General features: G+C 37.2%; 1 protein-coding gene across 2 annotated transcripts; it reads left to right on the top strand.

The window, feature by feature from the left end:
- Positions 1-1,346: 1,346 nt before the first annotated feature.
- LOC103715898 (protein TSS) lies at positions 1,347-26,798 on the top strand. Of its 2 annotated transcripts, none has more exons than XM_039133136.1 (23): positions 1,347-1,668; positions 2,456-2,517; positions 2,668-2,760; positions 2,934-3,006; positions 7,155-7,520; positions 7,613-7,677; positions 8,763-8,894; positions 9,167-9,208; positions 9,317-9,850; positions 9,950-10,104; positions 10,540-11,032; positions 11,570-11,632; positions 11,734-11,835; positions 11,942-12,259; positions 12,336-12,428; positions 12,524-12,625; positions 12,751-12,855; positions 13,164-13,297; positions 22,422-22,605; positions 23,110-23,241; positions 23,327-23,439; positions 23,536-23,617; positions 24,687-26,798. In XM_039133136.1, the coding sequence occupies exons 1-23, from the start codon at positions 1,599-1,601 to the stop codon at positions 26,394-26,396; spliced, it is 5,223 nt and encodes a 1,740-aa protein (XP_038989064.1). In that variant the 5' UTR covers positions 1,347-1,598; the 3' UTR covers positions 26,397-26,798. The 2 variants fall into 2 exon arrangements, with proteins under 2 accessions (XP_038989064.1, XP_038989066.1); XM_039133138.1 differs by having other exon boundaries at positions 1,348-1,668; positions 24,699-26,396.
- The last annotated feature ends 628 nt before the right edge of the window (positions 26,799-27,426 follow it).

The following is a 27,426-nucleotide window of genomic DNA, read 5'->3' as shown; positions in this document are numbered from 1 at the left end:
TAACCTACCATAACAGAGAGTAGGTTATCAATCCCCATATATATATATATATATATATATATATATATATATATATAACTTAATTAGAGATAGCTCTATTTATCCCTAATTAAAAAGAAGTTAACCATTATTCATTTATTGCAAGTTATCCAACTAAACAATATTTGATTTTGTTTATTCAAGTTAAAAAATTTGACATGTTTAACTTATTTAATAATTTCATATACAAAAACTTGCTTAATAATTAAGTTAAATTATGTTGGCCCATTGATGACCCATTTTACAAGTCATTACTGGCGTCAAATTGCTTTGAGAGGTCGATGCAAAATAGACTTGGTATGACAGGTTTCTTAAATAAATTACATGGACTAGAGGAGGTGTACGTTACATAGACCCATTTTACAAGTCATTACTCGTGAGGTCGCTCAAAATAGACTTGGTCTGACTTGTTTCTTAAATAGATTACATGGACCAGGGAAGGTGTTATCTATCTGTCAAATAAGTTTAATTCAGTTTTTAATTTTTGATTACATGTTGTTATCTATTTTTGAGACGGATCACATTGCTTTTCCAAGGAGAAAAGTACCGGCGGAGAAGGAAGAGAATTGGCAAGAAATTATCGAACAAGAGGATGAGTAAGACTTTATCAAGGAGCAGACTTATGCACACTTAAAAGCTTTCTAAAGATCAATAAGTACTATTTCTTAGATCAATCAGTACTCGCCTTGTAGTAGTGTTGTCATACAAGATAAGCAAGTCGTTTGCCTACTGGCGGGACGAATTGAAATTAGAAAGGTAAATATATGATATTTGGATTGGCACTTCTTTTAATTTTGCTAGTATTTGAATCTATCGCCTGCATGCCCCATTCAATGCAATAGCTAGAAAGCAATCAATTAGTTTACCAAAAATTATACATATATAAAAAGCAATCATTTAAGTGTTTTAACTGGTACAGTGAGAAACTGGAAAGCATCATTCATCGAATCTCCATCATATTTTTCAGGAAAGGGAGAACTTTGGCAACAAAAAAAGATGATAACACCGTGGCCGTTGGTGAATTTACCGTTGATGATGAACCCAAGTGCTCAACGCTGCATGTGGCTGCCACTTGGCTCTAACTTAACGGCTCTCTCTCTCTTCCCCTCTGTTTTTGTCCGGAGCAATTATTTCATGCACTGCATCCACCACGTCATGCAACCAATCACAACCTGTCGTTTCTATGGGCCCTACTCATCAAGCACCAATCTCGATGCATCCTTGCATAAACAAACGGCTGTGGAATAATTTCTCTATCACATGGCCCTCCCTATAAAAGGCCCCCACCCCACCCCCCTTATAGCTGCAGAAAGAGAGAGGTGGGTGAATGAACCGAGATCGAGAGGCCAGGATTGAAGAGAAATCCGCGAGAAGGGTCTCTTATCCTATCCTCCGACGGACCTCGTCTCTCTCTCTCTCTCTCTCCCCTCCCATCCTCCTCATAAGCTCTCCTTCTCTTTCATTTGTTCTCTTTATTTAGCTGCAAGAGTTCATCTTGAACAAAGGGAGGTTGGTGCTGAAAAGTATCCACAAAAATATTGTCGTTCTGAGTCTCTCCCATGGCCCCCAAAGCTGGCCGGGGCAGGGGAAATAAAGGCAAAGGTGAAAAGAAGAAGAAGGAAGAGAAAGGTTTGTTCTGCCAATCTACACTCTTTCTCTCTCCACGCACATATGCAAGTATGGAGTAATAGTTGTTGTTTTCTTCCTTTTTGTTCTCTGTTTAATTTTATTTTCAATATGATTCATCTATTCTGGGCTTGAGGATGGTGGCAAGGAGCAACTACACCATTTTTTGATTCTCTGTTTACATATTGCCAACCTTTTATATTTCCTATTTGATTTAATACACATAATAATCCTTTTGAAAATAAATAAGCCGGCCCGTTTCCCCTTATTGTTTTATGTTCTCTGTGGAGTTATAGTTGTTGTTACGGTCAATGCTTCGTCATTTCCTATTGATTCTTTTGTTTGGGTTCAGGAGTACTGTTAAGAAAATCTTATTTTCCTTTGCTCTAGATATAAAAGAGATGGCTTTTCCTTTTTCCTTTTTGTCATTTTATAGCTGCACTAATGATAGCATTCTTTTTACTTTCTTTTTCTTTTTGATACAAATTTATCAATTTAGGAGTGCTAATAAAAACTATGGCTAATAAAAACTTACTCTCCTAACAGTTGTGCCTAGTATTGTTCATATCACCGTGGACACACCAATGATAGCATTCATTTTCTACTTTCCTTTTCTTTTTTATACAAATTTATCAATTTAGAACTGCTAATAAAAACTCACTCTCTTCACCTAGTGTTGTTGATGTCCCTGTGGACACACCATTGATAGCATTCTTTTTCTACTTTCCTTTTCTTTTTCATACAAATTTATCAATTTATGAGTGCTAATACAAACTCATTCTCTTTACAGTTGTGCCTAGTGTTGTTCATATCACTGTGGACACACCCTATGAATCCCAAGTGACACTCAAGGTACTTCTCTGTTTTCTGCTTTAGAAAAAAAAAAAAAAAAACAGATACAATCATTTAAATAATTTCCTAAAACGCACTCTCTTAAGTAATTTCCTAAAACTTGTAGTCTTAATTCTCTCTATTATTTTTTTTTCTTGTTGCTATTTTTAGGGAATATCCACAGACAGGGTACTGGATGTGAGGAAACTCTTGGGCTCTCATGTGGAAACGTGCCACCTCACCAATTATTCACTGATCCACGTGGTAAATAATGGCGAGAGAAACAGAGAGAGAGAGAGAGAGAGGAAAAAGAAGGCTTCTTATTCTATCTATATTTTTTATTCATATTTCTTTTAATTTTGGAATACGAAACAGAGGCAGTTCCGGTTGCTTGGAATTTTACTTTGGTTTCTTCGGCTAATCAATGACCATGGCAGGCTCGTGGGCAGCGGTTGAACGATGGCGTGGAAATCGTGTCACTGAAACCATGCGTACTAAGGATCTTGGAAGGTGAGTGGGGATGCTGCCAAAGTTGCAACTTAAGATAATAAATATTTTAATTTCTTGGTAGAGATGATAAATAGCTTCATTAATGTCTCTCATGTTGGTGGTAGCTTCATTCCTTGACTTTTCAACTCTTTTTGAACTATGACTTGAAACTCTTGGCAGTGCTTTTAAAGAGAGATGGACGAGTGTAAAATAGAATTGCTAGTTGAATATTTCTCAAAAATTTTAAGATTTTTAACAAAAGTTGGGTGCATTTTTTTCCCCAAAAACTTAAGGCCTTTTTTAATATTATTCTAGCTGGAATATCTAAAAGCAGTTAATTTTTTTTTTTTCTTCGGTGCATTACTATAGGCATGCAATTGTCAACAAAGTTTGCCGCATTTGGATATTAATTATGCACATATTTGAACATTTTATGGGCCTCACTTGTTAGTGAGATAGGACCACAAATTAACAAAGAAAACTAATGCGTCGAATTCATGGTCAACTAATCTTTTTTACTCAAGATTCATTTTGTTTATCAATCATTGAATAAGAAAGATCGATAACATTCCATGAAAATAGCTGCCGCTAGAAGAGGCAGCTTAAACGGCTGTAAAATTCCCCCACTTTAATTTCTTGTCCTTTGCCTTGTCGCCGTCCGTTCTGAATCCAATGGTTTCGGCTCTGCAGTATCTTTCCAACTGATTCCATTCAAACTTAGTCATAATAATGTTTTGTCACACATATTCTATACAAGTAAATTATTGTCTCGTATGAGACAAACCAGAACGCTAAGAGGATCGAGTTAGGAAGGTATTGTATTGGCCGCCAGGGCTTTCGTCCTCTCTTAACATCCTCATAAGATACTTAGGCATTTGATTAGCTCTCCTGTTTGGTTGCGAGCAGTATATTTGCTGCTCGGCCCAATCATTCTTATGTTGAATCTAGGGCTAGGTGCTGAGTATAAGGATCTAAAGAAGCAAGTTAGATCTGATGCTTATTGGACTATCTGATGCAAAATGACTAAAATGTAAGAAATTTGAAGAAGATGCCAACCATGTGGGGCGAACCATAAATTCGATGCACAATGTATGGTCAACTCGTTTAATGATCGATAGGTCTAATTATTTGTTGGTCGGATCAAACCCCTCCCAATGCATGCGCATGTGCTCTACATTTATTTTTTTCAGTACAGTAAGAAATGGCTCAATAATTAGTACAGATGAGATGTGTTGCTTCGTGGGCTCAAACAATATATAACCTAAAATCGACACATGCTTTTCTATTTTGAACTAATATAACTCATTGATGACTTAGGATCACTATTATCCTAAGTCTCAATTGAATAAGGTTGTACCCCATTTGACCAGAGCTAAATCTTAGACGGTTGTATCCCATTTGAAATCTTGATCGATACAATAAATTCGAGATTAAAAATTATTTTATTTTTTAACTTTAAAAATTACTAATTATAAATTTATTAAAAATATAAAAAATGTATAAAAATATCAATCAATATAAATATTTTGAATTTTATTGATTTATATCTATTGAGAAAAGAGGGCCCAGATGTTTATGTATCATTTTTTTTTTTAATTTTCCCTTCTACTTTGCTTATTATATGTGGTCCTATACTTTAGCTTAAAGATACCTTGAGGGGACACACGAGATATTGTGATTTGTCCCATGATCGTCGGCAATTTTGTGAGGAACGATGCAAATTGCAAGCCTTTGTCTGCATCTGTCCTCGTGTCATTGCTCTCTATTTCATCACTGTCCTTCAACCTGGGGCGTGGAACATATCGAATTGAAAATAAGCAGCAAATGGAAACATTGCTATGTCCTTCGAGTCAACTTATTCAGCTCTCCTTTTTGAATTCTGTTGGATATCTTGATAAATAAAAGCAAAATAGTTTTTTTTTTTTAATTTTGGGTAAGGTAAAAACACAATAGTTTCAATGTGTCCCTTGGGAGATGAAAACTTTTTCTTTAAAAAAATAAATAGTGGTGACCTTTAATTTTAGTAAGTGTTGGTTTTTTGGGCTTAGTTGGGCAGTTTCTTCCTCTCTTCCTCTTTTATCTGCACACTATTCACGGCAAGACTTTTCTCCAAAAAAACAAAAAAGGTTTCAATATTTTAGAGAGACAAACATGAAGTAACAACTTTCTTTCATCTTTTTTTCTTGCCTCACAAGCATTTGAATGGTGATTTTTGTATTCTTTTCATTATGATTGAAAACTCAGTCTTCTAATGTTGAAAATTTTATTTTGGCACTTTTTAAAATAATTCACGAAACTTGAAGTTTTATTTAATATATATTTTTTTGCATGTTATTGGTGAGAGTTTCAGTATTTGTCCATGCAGGGAAAAAGAAAGCCTCTTGGTGTGTCTTATTATAGTTAAGATAGTCTTGCATGCCATCCGTCCAATCAAAAAAACAAAGAAAGTCTTGCGTGTGAGTCACACTCAGTTACATTATTCTCAAGTTATGATAGATAATTTGGGGTCACGCCCATCAGAGGATGTGGCTGCTTTTTGACTAAATAGAATGAGTCAATGGATATCGCATTTTCTTCTTCCTTTCTCTACTTATTTTTAGTTTTCACAACGCACGAGCTCGGAGCACTTTAGAAAAGTCATCACCCCCTTGCCACTCCATTTGAAAGGAAGCACTTAAGAATTAGAAAGTCCATCACGTTACTTTTACGAGGCATGTGTTGTTGATAGATCTTATGGATAAAATCAATTGATACACTTGCCTTCAAACTTCTTGAATTCAAACTTGTTGTGGGGAGGGGAGGGGGCCTTGAATTTAGTCCCACATCGGTTAGTAACGGAAAGGTTCCATGCCTTAAATGGAGGATGGAAATCCTTTCCTCTCGAGGCGCCTTTTGAAGGGCAAACCCGTGAGGGCACCAGTCTCCCCCGTCAGCGCTGGACGCGCGGGCCGGAACGTCCAAAGCGGACAATACCTCGGGAGGAACGTGGTTCTCTTTCTCTGCTAGCTTAATGTGGGCTACGCTGTTGCGCGAGGCTCCGGCCAAAGCGCCGTCCCCGCAACAGATGGACGCCTCCTCCCTCCATTGACTACCCTTCAGGACTGTGGGGGCCCCCGGCGTTAAAAACCGGCAAGGAACCTTCCCGCTGGGGAGGCTATGTTGTGGAGAGGGGAGGGGGCCTTGAATTTAGTCCCACATCGGTTAGTAACGGAAAGGTTCCATGCCTTAAATGGAGGGTAGAAATCCTTTCCTCTCGAGGTGCCTTTTGAAGGGCAAACCCGTGAGGGCACCAGTCTCCCCCCGTCAACGCTGGACGCGCGGGCCAGAACGCCCAAAGCGGACAATACCTCGAGAGGAACGTGGTCCTCTTTCTCTGCTAGCTTAATGTGGGCTATGCTGTTGCGCGAGGCTCCGGCCAAAGCGCCGTCCCCGCAACAAAACTCTTGCAATGACCATCTTGAATCAATCCACTTTCATTTTTTTTTTTTCAGTAGTAGAATTGTTTTAGTGCCCATTAGATGATCCAATTATTTAATCAAAGCGATGCATGGAGTGTGACTTTAGTCAAAACCATACTAACATAGCGTTGTGGAAAAACTCAATCTCATGGATGCATTTTCTTTAAGAAAAACAAGATTCATGCTAGCAATTATTACATTAAAAATTTCAATCATGTGTCGACATCAGAGTTTTTGGTTTTTATGATATTATGCACTTTTTAAAAAGATTTAATTGATGAACAATACCATACATGTGAAACACATGATTATTGGCTTTGCATCAATGAAAATAGCTAAGTCCAATATTAGTAATGTTACATGAGATTCAAAATGAAACTCCAAGCAGTAACTCTGGCCGACATTAATTGACCAGATATGCTTCATGTAATATGATGGTAAAAAATAACAATAAGTTATTTTAATATTTACATAAAAATATCACTATTTAGATTGGCCAGTTTATAATAAACATCTTAATTTGACAACAGTTACAAGGTAGATTGCTGATTGTTAGTGCAAGAGCTATTATAATAAAATAATGGCCTATTAAACTGATTGTATACTTATAATTATATTAAAGATTGTTATGTACAACTTTAATGAAACAAAAAGATGTTATGATATTTCAATGATTACATGTTCAATTTTTGTAATCCTCCACACGTGCAGAGGACTACACGACGGAGGAGCAGGCGGTTGCGCACGTGCGAAGGCTGTTGGACATCATCGCCTGCACCACCGTGTTCGGCAAGCACAAGGACGGCGGCGGCAAGCCCAAGAAGCAGCAGACCTCCGCCGCCTCTCCCTCAGCCGCCGCCGGAGCGAATGGCAGACCCTCGTCCGGGCCCTCCTCGTCGCCCACCGCCGGCGCCTCCACGGCGGCCGCCGACGCGAAGCTCCCGTCGGCGCCGTCCCCGGGCGCCTCGATTCCTGCGATCTCGGATAAGTTCGACATGGCGGCGATCCAACCGCCTCCGAAGCTCGGCGATTTCTATGATTTCTTCTCCTTCTCCCACCTTTCCTCTCCCATTCTTTGTGCGTACATCTCTATCGTCATTCTTCTGAAGATGGTATCTTTTCGGTTCTTTTGGTCGGCGCGAGTCTAAAGATCGTTCTTTTATTTGTAGCTGTGAAGAAACGTGAACCGGGGATCGCTGGAGATCGGGGGGAAGGCGATTACTTTGAATTAGAGGTGATTCCTTTTTATATCGGCTTCTTCATGTCATACTAGTTGATGATTTTATCCATGTTAAATTGCTACCTGAATTGAGGCGATGCCGTTTCTTGTTTTTAACATGCATGATCATTGCTTGTTGAAATTCTTGAGAGAACGAATGGAGAAAGGAAAAGAATGGAGGCCATTTTGATGGCCTTTTCCATGTAATAAATGTTACATGCTCTTTTTTTTCTTTGTCCAACTTTAATGTTGATCTCATCATAAAATAAGTTTTTCTTATCAGCTGTCATTACCAAGAATTGATCAAAATATTGCATGATCTTTTTTCTTGCTGAGATTCTCTGAAAAAAGAGAGCAAAGAAAGGAAAAGAATGGAGCCCAGGTCCATAGTCTTGCCATGTAATAAATTCTCTGTTTTCTAATTTTCTTGTTATATTGTGATGGTGATCACTTTACAAAACAAGTTTATCTTAATGGTCATAGCTACTGATAAATGATCAAAAAATTATGTTGAAGTGTCTTAGTACTGGTCATAATGATTTCAGACGTTTATATATCAAGCTGTCAATGCAATTGTAAATCGCTCATCATGCATCACTTAAAGAGGCGTCCTAGCGTTGAGGCTCCTACAACTATGGGGTCTAAGGAGGGTCAAAAATAAGCAGCCTTACCCTCATGTATGTAGAGGTTGTTTCTGTGTTTCAAACTTATGACACTCAAGTAGAACTGATCATGGGCTGGGCCTCGGGCCTAAACCCTATTTATTTTTAATCGGGCTTCGGGTCGGGCCTGTGTAAAATTTGACATTTTCTATGCCCAAGCGCGACTCCTGATCAGCTTTATATATAGGTCATAATAGAGCAATCTTACCATTGCGCCAATGTCTGTCTTCTTCATCATGCATCAGTTATGCTTATAAGTTTGGATTCTTAGTTATAGTGTGATGTTTCACCAGTATGTGGTGCCTTGCTTAATATCTTTGATCAGTGACACAGTTTGATGGGACCCATTGATGATTGTACTATTTCTATTTCTTTCCTTTTAACGTAACCCAAGACCTCATATTATAGTGTACTAAGGAATTGCAGGGATGTGTGCAGGTTAAAGTTTGTAATGGGAAGTTTCTAAATGTGGTTTCTTCGGTCAAGGGGTTTTATGCAACTGGGAAACACAATATTCTGTGCCACTCTCTAGTGGATCTATTGCAGCAGCTTAGCAGAGCATTTGCAAATGTAGGTGACTTCAATTTTCTTTCGTGTTTTGCTTGAAGCCCATATTCCTTTTGAAGATCTTGTTGCTTCCCATTTGCTGTATTAGTTTCCCATCTTAATTGTAGTTCTTGTCATAAATGATGCATAGCAAACTTTCTTGCTCACTTTTCATGCTGTTCCCAAACTTGCTTCATGTTATGGAAAATATGCACACTTTCAGCAATTCAAATCTAATTAATTAGCGTGATGTTACATGCCTTGACCAACAAATATGATTTCATGATTATGTGCAGGCGTATGAGTCCCTGATGAAAGCCTTTATAGACCATAACAAGGTGTTAACTGCAAAATTAACTCTATTTAATTTTTATGTTGGAAATTGTTAACGATACTTGCAGTTATAGAACTATCCACTAAAGTCTATACTTCTCCAAAAATTTCAGTTTGGTAATCTGCCGTATGGATTCCGTGCAAATACATGGCTTGTCCCTCCTGTTTGTGTTGAGTCACATTCAAAATGCCTCTTGCTGCCAACAGAAGATGAGAACTGGGGAGGGAATGGAGGTGGGCATGGACGAGATGGTAAATATGTTGATAGGCGATGGGCAACGGATTTCTCAGTTTTGGCAAAGATTCCATGCAAAACTGAAGATGAGAGGCAGATACGAGATCGGAAGGCCTTTTTACTTCACAGTCTATTTGTTGACACAGCAATTCTTAAAGCTGTTTCAGCAATTCGTCATCTCATGGACTCCAACATAAACTTGACTGCTTCAAACAGGGTTCTGCAGGGTTCAGTCATGCATGAAGAGCATATAGGAGACCTGAGTATAATTGTAAAAAGGGATATGCCAGATGCTAGCGTGAAGCTTGAGGAGAAAGTTGATGGGAGCCAATTACTTCAGATGTGCACCAAGGAGGTTTCCTCAAGGAATCTTCTTAAAGGCTTAACTGCTGATGAGAGTGTGGTTGTTAAAGTAAGAAAGTGATACTCATTATCTGTTTTATTAAATAACTCCACTTTAGGAGTACAATTTAGGAGTATCAAGTCATGAGAGAACTTGATTACTTTGCAGGATACCGCCACTCTAGGAGTTGTCATTGTTAAACAATGTGGCTATACTGCTACTGTTAAAGTCTCGGGGCATGTGAAGGACAAAAATTGTGCAATGGAGAGTATTTATGTAGATGACCAGCCAGATGGAGGTTCTAATGCCTTAAACATTAACAGGTTTGCAAATTCCATGTCTTAGCTGACATACTGTTTTAGAACCATCTATTTTTTCTCAATAAATCTTCTCATCCTCAACTACTGAACCAAGTTTTCAGAACCATGCGTACCATACAATGTTAGACAGTAGACGTCCTTATCGAAACTGCTGAACCAATGCTTTATACTTCCAGAATTCTTGAAACATATATCTGGCCTCCTGCGATAAATATGTATAGGAATTACCAAATCTCAAACAAGTCAATATTTTTGTAAATACACACCCAATGTCTAGAATGTTGAAAGAAGTACCTTTGCTAAACTTCATGCAACACAGTCTATCTTCTATTTGCATGCAGTACTGTTCCAATCACAAAATAACATTTTAGTTTTTCATTCATAATAAGAAATCCTACACGTGCACAAGCACTCAGTCTTCAGAAATTCTTTCTGCAGCTTAAGAATATTGGTTCCCAAGTTAAGCAACATGGATCCATCTGTGGGGCATCAATATTCTTCTAGTTCTGATGATGCGGACGCAAGGATTTTAGCAAGGAGGGTACTAAGAAATAGCCTGATCAAGTTAGAGAAAATGTCTGCTGCTACTGAGGGACCCATCAGATGGGAACTTGGTGCTTGCTGGTTAGAACATTTGCAGAAAAAGGAGACTTCAACAGTTGAGGAGCCAAAGGGCAATAAGGAAGACAGTTTGGCTGAACCAATTGTTAAAGGACTTGGAAGGCAGTTTGAACAGTTAAAGAAACTTAAAAAGAAAGCAGATCCAGTTGGCAAGTCTGAGAAGGAAGATTTTATTACCGGCAGCACGATTGTAACAGATTTGGAGAAATTAGCACAGAGTGAACTGAATGAGGAGGTTGAGATCAGGAAACTGCTTTCTGAAGAAGCCTTCATGCGTTTGAAAGATTCAGGAACTGGTCTTCATCAGAAGGTCTGTAAGCAACTTATTCTGGCTTACTTGCATCCATATCTTTTGAGATGATATTCTGTTTAAATGTAGCTCTTCTGAAATCACATGGGGAAAAGTAGCTTTGATATTAACACTTTAAATAATCAGAAATAACTGAAAGGTAGATTAACTATCATATGATAAACCAACATATGTTAATGAGAAAAAGACTGCCATTTGCATGTAAGTTTGGAGAAACTAAAAATATGTAGAAACGGTGAAAAACACCCACTATGGAGGGCAATAGCCATTAACTATAAAACCGATACATTATAGACCAGAAATGGTGCAGATACATGCAGTGCTGAACCATTTACCTCAATTCTCTGCAAACCAATTTGCAGGATATCTGCTAGAGGTCTTTGCTTTTCTTGTATACATCTGCTACACTGATTTTCTTTTTTGTCAGGTTTTGCCCCAATATATTTACTGCTTACATGGGCATTTTGTGATTAGTTTCACATTGTCATTTAAAGTCTAACATCATGTCCTATTGACTCAATTTGCTGCTTGAAATAGTCAATGGATGAGCTCACCAAGATGGCACAAAAATACTATGATGATGTTGCGCTTCCGAAGCTGGTAATCTTTTATCTGATCAATGTACTTCATAAATTATGTATTTAATTGTAATTGCATTCACACTCGAAGCTTTTGGATTTGGTCTAAAACAACTATCACAGGTGGCAGATTTTGCGTCACTTGAGCTTTCTCCAGTTGATGGGCGAACTCTTACTGACTTCATGCATACAAGGGGACTTAAAATACGTTCCTTAGGACATGTGGTGCGTACAGAAAAAATTGACTTGATGAATTTCTGTCAACATTTTGTATTGCCCTTGCATCCAAAACAAATGCAGTTATTTTTCTTTATCTCTTCAAACAAATCAGGTTGAACTTGCTGAGAAGCTACCACATATACAGTCAATTTGTATTCATGAGATGGTTACTCGTTCCTTCAAGTACATTCTACGAGCTGTTATTGCTGCAGTGGACAATATGTCTGATTTATCTTCTGCAATTGCTGCAACTTTGAACATCTTGCTAGGGCCCTCAAAATTAGAAAATGGTGATCAGGATCTGATTAGTGAGCATAATCTCAAAATGAAGTGGGTGGAGACATTTATTCTAAAAAGATTCGATTGGAGGCTAAAAGATGAATTTCAACATTTAAGAAAGTTTGTGATTCTCAGAGGACTTTGCCATAAGGTACTTTTGTTAAATTTGAGATTATGAATTTCTGGAGTTCTCTGGTTAAAACTTTTGTGTTCACGCCCTGATGCAGGTTGGGTTGGAGTTGGTAGCTAGAGACTATGACATGGATAGTCCAAACCCATTTGAGAAATCTGATATTATCAGCGTAGTTCCTGTGTACAAAGTACGGTGCAACATATTTTAGTACTGAAAACTTTTTTTTGTGTTAAAAGCATTTACTGATTGAGTTAACTCGCATGCTGGAATTCTGTTCTGCAGCATGTGACCTGCTCATCTGCAGATGGTCGGAACTTATTGGAATCATCAAAGACAGCATTGGATAAAGGAAAGTTAGAAGATGCTGTTAGTTATGGCATAAAGGTGGTCAAGTTAATTTTCTGTTTGATATACATGCATATATATGTGTTTTGATGCTCAAGCTTATCTTGATCACCTTACCGCTGCCGAATCAATTGATAGCTTCTCTGCATTTTTTTCATGTGAAGGCATTATCAAAAATGATAGCAGTTTGTGGTCCATACCATCGGATGACTGCTACTGCATATAGTCTACTTGCAGTAGTTCTTTATCACACTGGAGATTTTAATCAGGTTAGAACATCTGGGGTACATATATTCTAATACTTTGAGATGCCTGCATGAAGGCCATGTATTTTTCTAAGTTCTGGAACCTGGCCACAATGTTATATATGGTGATACATAACATTGTGGTGATACATATATGGTGATATCTTTTAATGTTATGACACTCTTGAATCTTGATTTTGCTTTGGTAATTTTTGCACACTTTTCCCTATGAAGCATTAGAGAGCATGTTCATATCTAAGGAAATTATGCATCATTCAGTCTTTTATGATTAACACAATAGATTATATTAAACATTTTCTTGGGTTTTATAGGCAGCCATATATCAGCAGAAGGCTCTAGATATTAACGAGAGGGAGCTTGGTCTTGACCATGCTGAGACGATGAAAAGTTATGGGGATCTTTCTGTTTTCTACTACCGACTCCAACACATTGAATTGGCCTTGAAGTAAGTCCCACAATGTTTGATATTTTTTTCATTCTCAAGCTTATATTTTTCAGGGATCTTGTTCTTTTTCTTGTCTAACTAGAAGCTAACTTCTATATTGGTTTGTAATGTATAAACAAAGGCATTTGTTTTGGTAGATTATACCTGGACATGTCAGATATTTATTATTGCTTCTGTCAGTATCATTTTTTCGTAACTTTTTCTTTATAACTTAGAATGCTGAAACAAGTATTCAAGACTTTTTAACATGCTGATGTGGTGCTTTGCTTGGCATATTTATAATGGCTTGGAGGGGCTTTCTTCCTTTTCTTTTTTAGAAACTTAAATTATACAACTATACATCCATTCTTAACCAGGGGGAAACTTCAGCTCATTCTTCTAAAGATAAAACAAATTCTACAAACACTATGTTGCTGATGTAACCATATGAATGATGTGAGATGTTACAAACAGGATATGCAGTTTGTATACATTATTTGCTTTGTCTTATAATCCTTTCTTTTAATACTGAATGTCATGTTTGCATTTGTAAGAACAACTCATGTGTCTTTTTATTTCTTTTTATTTTTATTTTTTGTTAAGGGCAAGCTAAGAAGTATTGAACTATAATTAATGGGGTGGAGGTCAGATCACAGTGAAAGCAATTGCATGGAAACTAAGTGACCCTCAGACTTCCCAGTATATCCTATAGTGGCAATATTTTGGGTGAATAGGTGATTGTTCACTAGAATTTAGTTATTTCAAGAGGTAATCTCTCTTCATCTTCAGCAATAAGATGTGGCTTTGGGGAAAGACCAAGCCAAAGGAAGGGAATAGTGTCGATAAGGGAGGCAGCTGCAAAATGTTGCAAATTATGTGAGCTAGTTTTGGGTCAAAAAGGTTTAGCTCATAGAAGGAAGTGCCATCCTAAACTGCTCAGTTTGGGGCATACCAAATCATACTGGGGGCGGACCATAATGGTTTCGCCCCTCAGTTCAAGAAATCCGGCAAGGGTGGGGGAGAGAGAAGGAAAGAGAGAAAAAGAGAGGGAGGGAGGAAGAGAGAGAGGGAGGGAGAGAAAGAGAGAGAGATAGGGAGGGAAAGGGCTTTCGAGCCCCCACCTTCTCTGACCATATGAAAATAGGGGCGGGGCCCCTATTTCGAAACAGAGGCACCACCCCTTTTTTTTGATTTTTTTTTTCCAAGTGAATTAGGAGGAGATGGGGACCCGAAAGCCCTCTCTCTCTCTCTCTCGGCTGCTCTCTCCCCCCTTGCCTCTCCGTCACTCTCCCTCTCCCTCCCACCCTCTCTCCAAACAAAAATTTCAGAAATAAAAGGGCCAGAACCCTTGTTTTGTTTTGAAACAGGGACTCCGCCCTTGTTTTCGTGTGGCTAAAGGAGATGAGGGCTCGAAAGCCCTCTCTCGGTCTCTTTCTCTCCCCCTCCATCTCCCTCTTTCTCCCTTCCTCCCTCTTCTTCTCCTCCCTCCCTCTCTCTCTTTTCCTCTCTTTCCTTCTTCCTCTCCCCCTCCCTCACTAGCTCTGGCTATGTTGGTACTGGCCCAGAATAGTGCAGCATGGTACCATACCATACCGTACTGCCAAACAACTGGTATAGATCCCAATATTGTCATAGCATACCTTGGTTTAGCTATAATTTTGGCTTTGATATTCGAGATGAAAGTGGGCAGTTATAATTACTATAGAACTGCTGCTAAAATTGCAGCTTTTAAAAACCTTGAACATCATTATGTCTCATTTTCCTAATTCCTACTCGTCAAGTATATTGTAGTGACTCATTTCCCTAGCTGTGTGAAATCGTTCGAAAATGATACCATGTGGGCCGCAACTTTATAATGTAATTACTTATTTCTTGCCGGAAGTTTTAGTTAAGGTGCAATGTAATGAATGAGGAATCAAGAGCATAAATAGGAAAAAAATGCAACAATAAATTTTCTAGACAAAATATAAAGGATATATTTTTAATTCAAAAAAGGATATAAAGGAAATAATTATGGTTTTTACAGAACGAAGTGGTAACTCAGTTTCTTAATATGATAACATGAGGTTTAAAATGTGGCGTAAAGAGTTTTCAATATTGCATGCTTTTGATGATCAATAAATTTTCTAGACAAAGTATAAAGGATATTTTTTTTATAGTTCAAAAAAGGATATGGTTTGTGGGGATCTCTAAAGGAAATAATTATGGTTTTTAAGGAACAAAGATGTAACTCAGTTTCTTAATATGATAGCATGAGGTATAAAATGTGGTGTAAAGAGTTTGCAATATTGCATGCTTTTGCGTTATAATCATTGCCTTCATATGTGGTTATCTTAAAGTATATGTGTGTTGGTTTAAGTGTCATAAGCAAAGTCAAATTTAGCAAAAGTCAAATACTAAAAGTTGGCCTTGTATGGGATATTTCAGTAAGTCGCTACCATCTTCGGCAGGTTAATAAGAAACTATACATTTGGTGTTCTAAAATGATCAAGAGTGCATTCAAAGAATGGAGTTTCCTTCTTTGAAATATTGTAAGTTGTAATATCAAAGTCTTAATTAATGATCATTATTCCTATTGCTCTTGCTACCATAGTTGCTACCATAGTATTTAAAGACATTGTTGCTTGGACGCGAGTCCATCCCAAAATGTCATGCTACATATCAGACACATTATACAGAAGATGCGGGACTTACCAGCTTTTTAGGGTTAGTGAAGAGTCAGACTCTTCAAGAGGTGAGTCCAGCATAGCTCTTTGCCATATCCAAGCACAAAGAAAGGATCACAGGCTTAGAAAAAGAGAAGAGGGAGGCAAAAGAGAGAGCACAAGATGCAGGAACCTAAAAATGCTACGAATAAATCCCTTTGCTTCCGCCTGGACTGCTTGTTGCCTTCTTCTCCATTGTTTGTTGCATTGCCCTTACCCTATGGAAAGGGAAGCATGTAGCATCAGGGAGGTAAAAAGCATAGCTAGACTTTCCCTTTTGCAAATTCGATTTAGATCCTCTATTTCATGGAGGATTGTAATTCTTCAGGGCCGAAATACCTGCTTTGCCCTCAGCTGTAGCAGTTTACATCTCATTTAGGAATAACTTTTTGAGAATTCTCTATTATAATAAGCTATTGTTACCCTTTCCATCAAAAAAAAAAAGCTGTTGTTACCCATTCACTTGGTCTCCAGTGCTAAACTGGGAGTGGCCATACAAGAATAAAAAAAGAAAAGTACACAGCTGGTGCTAGCTACCAAAGAAGCAATAAAAGCATGAGAAATCTGCAGTTTTTTTTTTTGTGATTCTTTGTTTAATTAATAAAACAAAAAATCTCATACGAACAAATTTTGTAGCAAAATTCTGAAACAAAGGTTACAACTTACAAGAATTATTCTGTCACTCTCATTGCTTCCAATCAAATAATATTTGCTATCTATTTTTATCTTTTAATAAATATGTTGATTAATATTTTTTATTCTATAATGCTATGAATTTAATTTATTTTATAAAAGTAATTTCTCTGTATCCCCTTATCTTAGTATCTCCCATTTGAAGAATCAAACGCCCGGATATGTGTCTATATGTGATTCTTGTATTGCTGTTCATGTGATGCTGTGTATAGAATGTACGAGACTGGTGATATTCATGCTGTCCATTTTGGCATCCTACACAGCTAGCATGGCGCTTTAATAACCCATATTCTTATGTTCTAGATCCTAAAAATGTGATAGAAAGCCATAGCATTCGGACAGACTGTAATTATCAAATCTCCCAGCCCCATCATTTGATGAACTCCTAGAAATTGAAGCATTATTTAATATGCACTTATTCATCTTTTTTTTCCTGGAAGGGGGAGAGGGCAACCTTGTTTGAAGAAATTTGAAAACTTTATATACAAAACCATTTTGCATGTTGTATGATCTGATTTCTAATAAAGACAACCATTCAAAGAACCATTTGGTTCTATTCTTGTAACTTATGTTCTCATCATGATTAAAGTTTTCATACATAAGAAGAAAATGCACAAATTAAAGGTGATGATAATGGTATGTTATGATATAAATGTTTAGTAATGTGTAAATTGATCATCACCCGTAAAGATGACATCCTTGGTAAAGTGACATTTGACTATCATACCTCTTCCAGAGATTTTCTTTAAAGAAGAAGGACAAATCTTCTCGAACATATTGGCTTTGACTAGGACCATCAACTAACATACATAATACATGTACATATGTATATGTATATATAGCTATTAATGATATTTTTGTCCAGAAAAATCACAACTCTTAGTTTAATCCGAACATCATATTCATTCATCCTAAATCTTAAATAGGATAGCTAGTCGTACAAAGGTTTGAAGCAAGGTTTGCCGTGCCGGTCAGTACCGTACTATACCAGATGTACAGTATCGTACTAGTATAGAACTGGTATGCAATCTTGTACTGTACTAACATTTGGTACACCTCGCCATCTCATACCATACCGCATACCGATACTATAATAGAATAGTACCAGTATAGGGTCCAATACCGAAACAACGAACTTTGGTTTAAAGTTTAGCTTCTAGAATTTTCATCCGACTCTAAGTCTTGTGCTGATCCTTGTTCACTGCATAATAGGGTGCTCCCCCACCTCCTTGACATATGACTACTAAATTCCAAGAGTATTGTCCATGGCCAATTTGCTTTGCGATCAAGTGTATGGACATTCACCAAGGGTTTTTGACTTCGCTCTTCATGATGGCCTTTTCTGTCGTGGAATTTGAAGTAGAGAAATGTAAAGAAGATATATTTGAAAGCCATTCAGCAAGGAATATTTTAAGGGATATCTGAAAAAAGAGTATGGAATCTGGATCCTCTTTGTGGTCAAAACCCTATGTCCATGAAGTAATTGGCTCACATAAGGGGGGCCATAGAGCATCCAGGGTAGAGGAAGTCAAATTGTGGTATGGAGTAGGCTGTACGTATGGCAATGTCGTTCCCAATCTCCTACGGTCCCACCTTTCTCAGGGCATTTGGAAAATTGTACCGTCCATTTTGTTTGGTTAGAATTTTTTGAAAGGAAGATTAGAAATTTTTACAAGGAAAAAGTTAGGCAATTTTTCAAGAGATGGTGCAATGAGATTTCTAATTTTCTACCTCGTTCAATTGCCAATCCACCATTTTTGGTATATACATGGGATCACAACTATCCTTTAGTTGTTTTAGATATATGAGTTAATAAATCAGAAAATACCCTATTAAAGAGTTATCTTTGACTCATGAATCATACTGGAGGTTAAGTGGGGATCAAGAAATTGGATTTTTATTTTTATTTAATTAAAAGAAAAAAATATTATCAAAATACTTAATAATTTAGACGATTTGATATGTTTGATCTTGCTTTGAATGTCATGTTTATAAAGGGTGTTACAATGATTGACTTGAATTTAGTCCTAGTTAAGATTAGATGCAAAACATAGACAATAGAATCTGGATCCTATTCTTAATTTTGAATATCTATAGCTGGTTGAAATAATTAATATTTTATTGATGAAAAAAGACTTGAGCAAATAGTGGTGCTATTTTGTATTATTATTCATTATTTTTTATTATAACTGCTAATAACAACATATATATTAGCTGTCTTAAACAATTCCCTACAAGGCTAAACTGCTCCAAAGAAAATAAAAGTTATGTCCGTTTATAACAATAAATAATAGTATCAGAAAAGTGCTTTATCCTTGCCTTGAGTCTCAAGTCATCATTGCGAAAGAAAAAGTGCAGATACATCATAACACCAACTTGCCAGGAAATTTGAAATTCTATTTTTTAAATTTTCACCATGACAAAATTTCCAAAAAATAATATATAATTTTGAAGGCACCTCATGGTGTTGAGTAGGAATTTTCTAAATATATTGGGGTTTGGTCATTTAAAATCACGGCTTGGTAGCCTCAAGACTTTTCCTAGTTGGATGGGCTAGAGGGCTCCATTGACTTGAGAGACATTTGTTCAATTTGGCTAACAAGAGAGTCATGCGAATTATGGAACATACTAATGTATAGGAGACATACTATATCACATCGTGAGCTTGTTGAGTGGACATTGAAAAGTCTACATAGATTGATCTCGTCCTGTAAATAGGCTAATCGAGCATAGAAATGTGCAAGGACTAGGTGATGCCACATGGCCACCTTGGACTACCTTGGATGCGGCCAAAATAACAAATATGCTGGGAGGCACATATGTATCAGTATTAACAACATGCATGGTCCTCAAAGAACAAGTTTGCCTAAGCAACGACAGTTAACAGAACGATGACAGACGGACAATAGCGAGGCATGTATGGCTTTTAAAGTGATGAGCTCGCTGGAGCAATGGTAATTAACAGAACTGGAGACATCGGAAACAGTTAGCCCGAGGAGCCATGTCCTTTTTACAATCACTAGCAAGGGCATGTTCTATTTAAGAGGCCGAGAAGAAGAGTCAGGTCATCTTCATCAGCAACTCCAGCAGCAACACAACTCGATTACCATGGAGTTTCAGTTCTTATCTCTATAGCCTTAGGAACTAGTGTAATCCTATAGCATCATCAACACGCTAGCAATCAGAAGTGATGAAGGTACTTGCTTTAGTTGCATCATTATCTCTTTCTTGTTATTTAGGACTAGTGTTTAACTTAATTACCTGGTACCTTAGGAATCTAAAGTCCTCTTCATTAGGCAATCCAATGATATCCACAACCGCCTACCTATAAATCCATTTTTGTTCACCAGCCTAAGCCATCAAACGGCCTCTTTGTTCTAGGAAAACGGATAGTGACCTTGTTGAGCGGTTGATTGCTGACAATGATCAGAGGGCCAACACATCCATAAGAATTTGAGATTAATTGAGCATTCTAGTTTAGGAAGAGAAAGTCAAGTATAGATGAGAATAATGGGATAAATTTGAAGAAAAATATTCAAGAGAATAAGACTTGAAAGTATTTTCGTGTTTTTTAGAATAAAAGTGCAAAAGTTGTAAAACATTCCCATTTTTGTACAGTTGTTAAGATTGCAAAGATTATATCACCATTTTCACTTTTTTTGAGAAATCTATTTATATTGAGATGAGAAAAATAATGCAATCGAACTTCATTTGTCTTCTTAGGATACTAGTGTTTATAATTGTTATGTTATAGATAGATTTTTAAATTCATTTGGAATAGGAAATGATAATAGTTTTTAGTTTCCATTCTTGGGTTATTGAAATGATCCCAATTTTGATCAAAGTTTTGTTACTTGAATAACTTTCAAGAATGAATTAATCTGAAAAAAAGATTTTATTTTCATTCCATTAATTGTCGGGCATAATAGACTAATATACAACCCATGATGTAGACCATTTTCAAGATAGCACAAAAAATGTCTAAAATTCCTATGGTCATTAAAATTGAAATTAATTGATATAAGTATTTAATTTAACATGCACAAAATTTCTGTCCAGAAATGATCATGATGTCTAACTCTAAATAAAGAAATCCTCCATCTAAACAACTCTCTAAATAGTCCTCATATGACTAAAATTCCAAAAAAGGAAGAAAGTCATCGTAAAATAACGTCAGCTTCAATTCACTTTTTGATCCAAAAAGATATTAAAATTTCACCAAGGGCTGTGAGATATCCATTGCAGATCTCAAGAGCCCTTTCAATGAGTCTAGGATCATAGGAATTTAATACTTCTAAAAGCCTTTTCTGAAATTGGAAGAAACTCATAACTGAATTACAGCCATAGCTTGGCCACTATTTTAGCCAAAAACCATTGAAATTTTGTCGAGAGCTGCGAGATAGCCTAACTTTGCAAGAAACTAATTCTCAAACTTCTACCAAGAGTTGAGTTCTTGTTATTGTAGATATGATCAAACTTTGAATCATAGGACATCTTATTGCAATACCCTGCACTATATTATTCATGATAGACTTGCCAGAGGTGAGTTTAAATATAAGAATCAAAGAAGCCCAACGACTGTGATCAAAACCTAGCCACTACTGAACCCCAGTGATTAGTCCTTTCCATTGAGTCTGAGATCATCAAAGTTGCTATTTCTGCAAGAAGTTTGTGCTTCCAAAATTTGGAAGAAAATTGTTAATTGTAATTTGTAACTATAGCTTTTCGCCATGTTTTGATCCAGAAATCATTTGAATTTTTCTGAGGGCCACGATATATTAATTGTACATCTTAAAGAGACCTTTTCAAGAAGTTCATGGTCATTGAAATTTGATATTTCTGCAAACTGTTATAGCTTCTGAAAAATTATTGGTTCCATATATCATGGCAAAGACAAATGTTTAATCTAACATATCGTCAAACTACAATTCTAACATTTGCATAATTCTAATGTAATTATATAATTATATTAGATGACAATTATGAAATAGTTGTAACATAATAATGGTGTAGCTCGATAGTATTCAAATTTCAAACATTTTTATCTTCAAAACTACAATTTTAATATGAATGTATCTCATAATATTCTAATATAAATTTGTGAATTTTCATAATTAAGTTGTGATTGATTTTGACTTTTGATTATTTTTCCTTCTGCACTTGCATTTACACATATGTTTTACAAGTGCGCGCGCGCGTAAGCATTTGTGAGATCACTTATTTGGTAAGCCTATGAGATAATTTTTTGCTATGATTTTCATCCATGTATTGGTGTAAGATCATAAAACATTCAACTGGGTATTTACTGCAGTAATGCTATTTCTACTACAATATCTTAAATTTTCATTTGCTACTTGATCTTGCCCCTTATATTGTGACCTTTCACTCCTTGTGAGGTCAATGTGGGGGAAAATGACAGAATCTAAAGGTCAGAATCTCAATTGACTTTACTGCTTTAGCTAAAGCTGAACCCCTAATTAAAAAGTTGCGCACTCCTGGTCACCACCACTATGCACAATTTAGCCAATGACTCTTTACTGTGGTTATAATGATATAGAAGTGTCAAGTGTTATTGTAGTATCTAAAGGTGGAATTCCAAAAGTATATGCATATAATCTCGGTACCAGACCCGTAAAGGTACCATTATATGGGGTGGTACACACCAGTACTGCAAATCTTCTTCATATGTATGTATTTGCTTATTCTGAATTAAATGCTATTGTTTTAACAATTGTTCCTTCTCTCAGGTATGTCAATCGTGCACTCTATCTTCTGCACTTCTCATGTGGACTCTCTCATCCAAATTCTGCTGCAACATATATCAATGTGGCAATGATGGAAGAGGGCATGGGAAATGTTCATGTTGCACTTCGCTACCTGCATGAGGCCCTTAACTGCAATAAAAGATTGTTAGGAGCTGACCACATTCAGGTCTCATCTCTCTCTCTCTCTCTCTCTCTCTCTCTCTCTCTCTCTCTCTCTCTCTCTCCCTCCCTCCCTCCCCTCGCCACCTCGTCCCGTGTGTGTGTTTATCTTTGTGTTTCTGTGTTGCAGGTCATTGTTGAGGTTTGTATATGTTTAATGCGAGTGTAGCTCTAAACCTCATGCTGTTGTCATTGGTGCACATGCATATGGTTGTTATGGTATTTGTGTCTATTCATTGTTTTGCACGGATACACACACTTGCGGGCATATGAACACGTACAGAGTAAAGTTTCAGGCCTTACAGAGAACTGGAAGTCCAGTTGAATCCATATATCAATCTGCCAAAAATCACATAAAAATCAATATTTACATATGACAAATTTTAGTAGTACAATTGCTTAATAGATTTTTATAGTAGGCAGTATGAAGATCAAATTCATCATCTACAAAGTTTCTAGCTGTATCCAATACCTAGCTGCATAATTGAACTTCCATACATCTGTTTGACAGACTGCTGCTAGCTACCATGCCATTGCCATAGCTCTTTCCATGATGGAAGCCTATTCTCTTAGTGTGCAACATGAACAAACCACATTGCAGATACTTCAGGCCAAACTTGGTTTAGAAGATCTTCGTACAAAGGTTGCCTCTACATTCATATCTGTCATTTTCCATTAGATGGGCATAGGAAGTAACATAAAATTGAGTATTATAAATTTTTGTGCAGGATGCTGCTGCATGGCTTGAATATTTTGAATCAAAAGCTTTAGAACAGCAAGAGGCTTCTCGTAGAGGCATCCCAATGCCTGATGCATCTATTGCAAGTAAAGGTCACCTTAGGTGTGGAAATATTACTCCTTATTTAGATGGTCTAAATGTTAATATATATATATATATATATATATTCTTGAAATCTGAGACCTTTTACTTTTTCAGTGTATCAGATCTCCTTGACTACATAAACCCAGAACAAGATACAAAAGAAAGAGATGCACTGCGAAAACAGCGGCGCTTAAAGGTAAATTTGTTTCTTTGTTATCTATCTTTAGCCTTTCAAAGCCAAACAAATTTAAAGAAATTTTTTCACTATAGCAAAATGCCCGGTGCCAAATTGAAACAATTGCAGATTTTGCTCCTTCAATGTTGTTGTTGATCTTGAATTGATTGATTTCCCAGATATTCTGTTTTGGATGATTAAAATTCGAAATTGTAGGAGTAATTGTTGAAGTGAAGTATGTTCATAGCTCAAGCAACTAGATGTATATAGTTACAGACCTGAACCAAGTAAAGCATGTAAAGCATGTCACAACAGTAATAATGCACAATGTTAACATACTACTCTATATCCAACATATCTCTAGCAAACACGAATTGTATACTAGGTCTGCCATGGGAACGAGTGATCAACCATACAATGGATATTAGATCTGCTGAAGGGAAAGGACGAATGTCAGAATGGTAGCACAACAAACAAAGTATGACCTTATATAAGTAAACACTCTGGCTTAGCTGCCAGCTTCATAACATGAAGAGGATAATCATTGACCCAACTGCAAAGGGGGGTCATGAGCATGATGATGCATTTATGTAGTTGACAAATAATAGGAAGATGCAATGTTGGTGATTTGATACTGCGAGTAGCGACATGATGTCATATTGGTAACCACCACAGTGCGGACAAACTACCATGCTGAACCTTGCTGTGACATTGATGATAAAGAAATCAAATATAACTTTACTGCTAAAGAGTCATCACGTTGCCTAAAAAATATTGTTGTCCTTTGGGGAAAAAATATTTGATTTTAAAATAAGGTGCAAAGTTGGTAGCATGACCCATCAAATATTGGATCTAAGACTTGCATCCAATGCATGAACTCTTTTTCCACTAAAAAGTTCTGTCTCTCATTCTCTCTCTCTCTCTCTCTCTCTCTCTCTCTCTCTCTCTCTCTCTCTCTCGCGCGCGCGCGCGCGCGCTCATGCGCGCTCTCTGTGTGAGTGTCTGTCTGTGTCTGCATGTCTCCTTCTGTGGGTTTTCATTTGTTGTATATATTTAACATGTTTTTTAATTGGCTATTCATATCTTCTAGTATTTAATGCAGAACAACAATAAATCTAGTCAAGAGCAGTCCATCTCAGTCACAGATGATTCTCAGTCTGATGCACAATCCCTAACCAGTCAGGACACAATGGAACTCGAGGAGGGGAAGAAATCTGAAGAACATCACTTGGAAAATTTCAAAGAGAATAACAGTGTAACTCAACATGAGCTGACACAAGCGAGTGTGATATCACCTGAAGAATCTTCTGATGAAGGGTGGCAAGAAGCCAGAGGAAGGTTCGGACATTCGCACAGAAAATTTGGCCGCAAGAGACAAGCTCTAACTAAATTAATCATAAACAGCTCAGAGCCTGCAAGTTCTGCAAATGACAGTTACGAAAGAAAAACTGTCTCTTCAGCACTAAAACCCAATGTGGCACCATCAAGGGCCCCTCCAATTGATATTTCTTCTGGTGGAAAAGTTCTAAAGCCTACAAATGTGACTGTTGGAGGAGATTCCAACAAACTACAGGTAAGGACTCCCTATACAGATACCAATACAGAACAAAATACGAAAGCTTCTGTTACCGGTAGGCTCACTAATGTGGCTTCAAAGTTTGTATCTTACAAAGAAGTAGCAATATCACCTCCTGGTACGGTCTTAAAGCCAGCATTGGATCCAACAGAAGAAACAATAGAAGTGATGGATGGTACTCTAGAAAATGCCAATCCGGTTGGTGCATCTAAGGAAGAAGAGAAGTGTTTGGAAGAACCATTGGATGAGGAAATACCAACTGATGATAGCCAAAAGGAGGCTAACCTGAGTGAATTAGATCAATTGAATGGAGAGGAGAAAAATCACAACACCGATGTGAATGAGGACTTGTGCACTTCCAAGAAAGCCACAACAAATGGAAGCAAGCTTTCAGCTTCAGCTCCTCCGTTCAAGCCAGGCTCGCTGTTGTCTGTGTCCCATCCATATAACTCAATTGAAATTTATGATGTAAGAGCTGCTCATCAGACAATTTCACCTCGGTCTATGGAAATCCCCTCACCTCAATCTATTCATACTAGGGTACCTTGCGGCCCAAGATCAACCCTGTACCACCGAACTGGGCATTCTTTCTTCAGGAAACAAGGTTGCTCAAAGAACCAGAACACTGTTGTAAGATGCAACTTCACTCGGAGCAATATGAACCCTCATGCACCAGAGTTTGAACCTCAGAAAGCTTCGCAACAAGCAAATCATGTTAATGAGTACTCAGAAGCTCAAAATCTTGTAACTGAATCAAGCCAGCAATTAGATCCTCCAATCATCACGAAGGAGGAAACTTCTACTGCAGTTTCAGAAGAGAGAACAGAAGTTGACAAAGTCATTGATGCCGGGAAGAGTGGGAATTGTAAGGGGAAAGACAGCACCCAAAACTTACAGAAGACTGAGATGGCAAGACAAATTCTATTAAGCTTCATTGTTAAGTCAGCTCGGGACAGTTTGGACCCTCCAAAGGAAGCTCAGTCTATTAACAAACCAAATGAAAATGAGAGCAAAGTGAATATTAAACATTGTGATGTAGCAGCTAAAATGGAGTCTACTTCTGAAGCCTATGCTCATGGCCCGTTGAAGGCAGTAAATATGTACAATAATAAGGATGCAGAAGGATTTACAGAAGTATCAAAGAGGAGGAGAAGCAAACAGCATTTCAGCAATGCAGTAAATGGTTTGTACTCTCAGCAGTCAATTTGCACCTCAGTTAGCTGAAGTGTGGAGATGAAACAAAGGCATCAATAAAATTTCTGGGAGAACAAAATGAGATCTCTTGTTACCTATAATGTGGCAGATATACACACTTTTTGCTATGAGGGTCTCTAATTTCACCTGATAGTTGCTTTACAAAAAGCAGTTTGTCAATAGAAGCCCTCACATCATACAGTGATCTCTTCATCTGGTCGCCTAATAATCCATGGTCCTTTTGGAGATTCATGGTTGTTACTGCAAAGCCTTCATGATATTTCGTTTTTAAGTTTTGGATGTTGTTCATCTGGAATTTTGGAACCTGAAAGTATTGTAGAAATTGAGAGAGGGGTTTAAGAACTAACATTTGATGTCGTTTAACAATTCTTCTCTTTGTGCTGAGCATGGTATCATGGTTCTCTCTTTCTATCTCATGGCCATACATCTTCATGTTGCTTATTTCCCTAACAACTCCTTTATTTTTAGGTGATCCAACCTTCCTTTTGGTCTCATTTGTTTTGATATATGTGAAGTGGCTAGTTACATTCACAGGCTTTTGGTTGCCTGTGATTGGAATTGCAATGTGAGTAAATTCTATGGCATCATGGAATGGAGCATATGCAGCCACTGCTGTTCTGTTTGGTTCATTCATTGCATGTGGTTGCAATTGCAGAAATTATTATTATTTTTTTGTTTGAATGCTTACAGCTGAATGATTCATTAAATCTTTATGTAATAGTGTACATACTGAAGGCTTCACACGTATGGCAGCTTTTCACGTTATAATCAGGATTTCTTTTGCTGTGCCCTTCAGCTTACATGAAGCGAGCTTTGACCACAGGAGAAGAAACAGGATGGATAGTTTGTGATCTCAAGCTATAACATCTCGTCCTCATATCCCCTGGAAGTCTAGAAACGCTGTCTTCCTTGATCTTAACTTTCCAGCAACAAAGAAACCAAAGGAAGAGAAAAGCTAAGGCTCTGTTTGATATTTAATTTTTTCTTATTTTTTTTAACAAAAATATCGTATTCAATGCAGAAAAAAAAATGATTTTTC

The sequence above is a fragment of the Phoenix dactylifera genome, chromosome 1 (genome assembly GCF_009389715.1).
Source record: "Phoenix dactylifera cultivar Barhee BC4 chromosome 1, palm_55x_up_171113_PBpolish2nd_filt_p, whole genome shotgun sequence".
Taxonomy (NCBI): Eukaryota; Viridiplantae; Streptophyta; class Magnoliopsida; order Arecales; family Arecaceae; genus Phoenix; species Phoenix dactylifera.
Note: the sequence above shows the minus strand (reverse complement) of the source record. Positions and strands in the feature narration are given on the sequence as shown.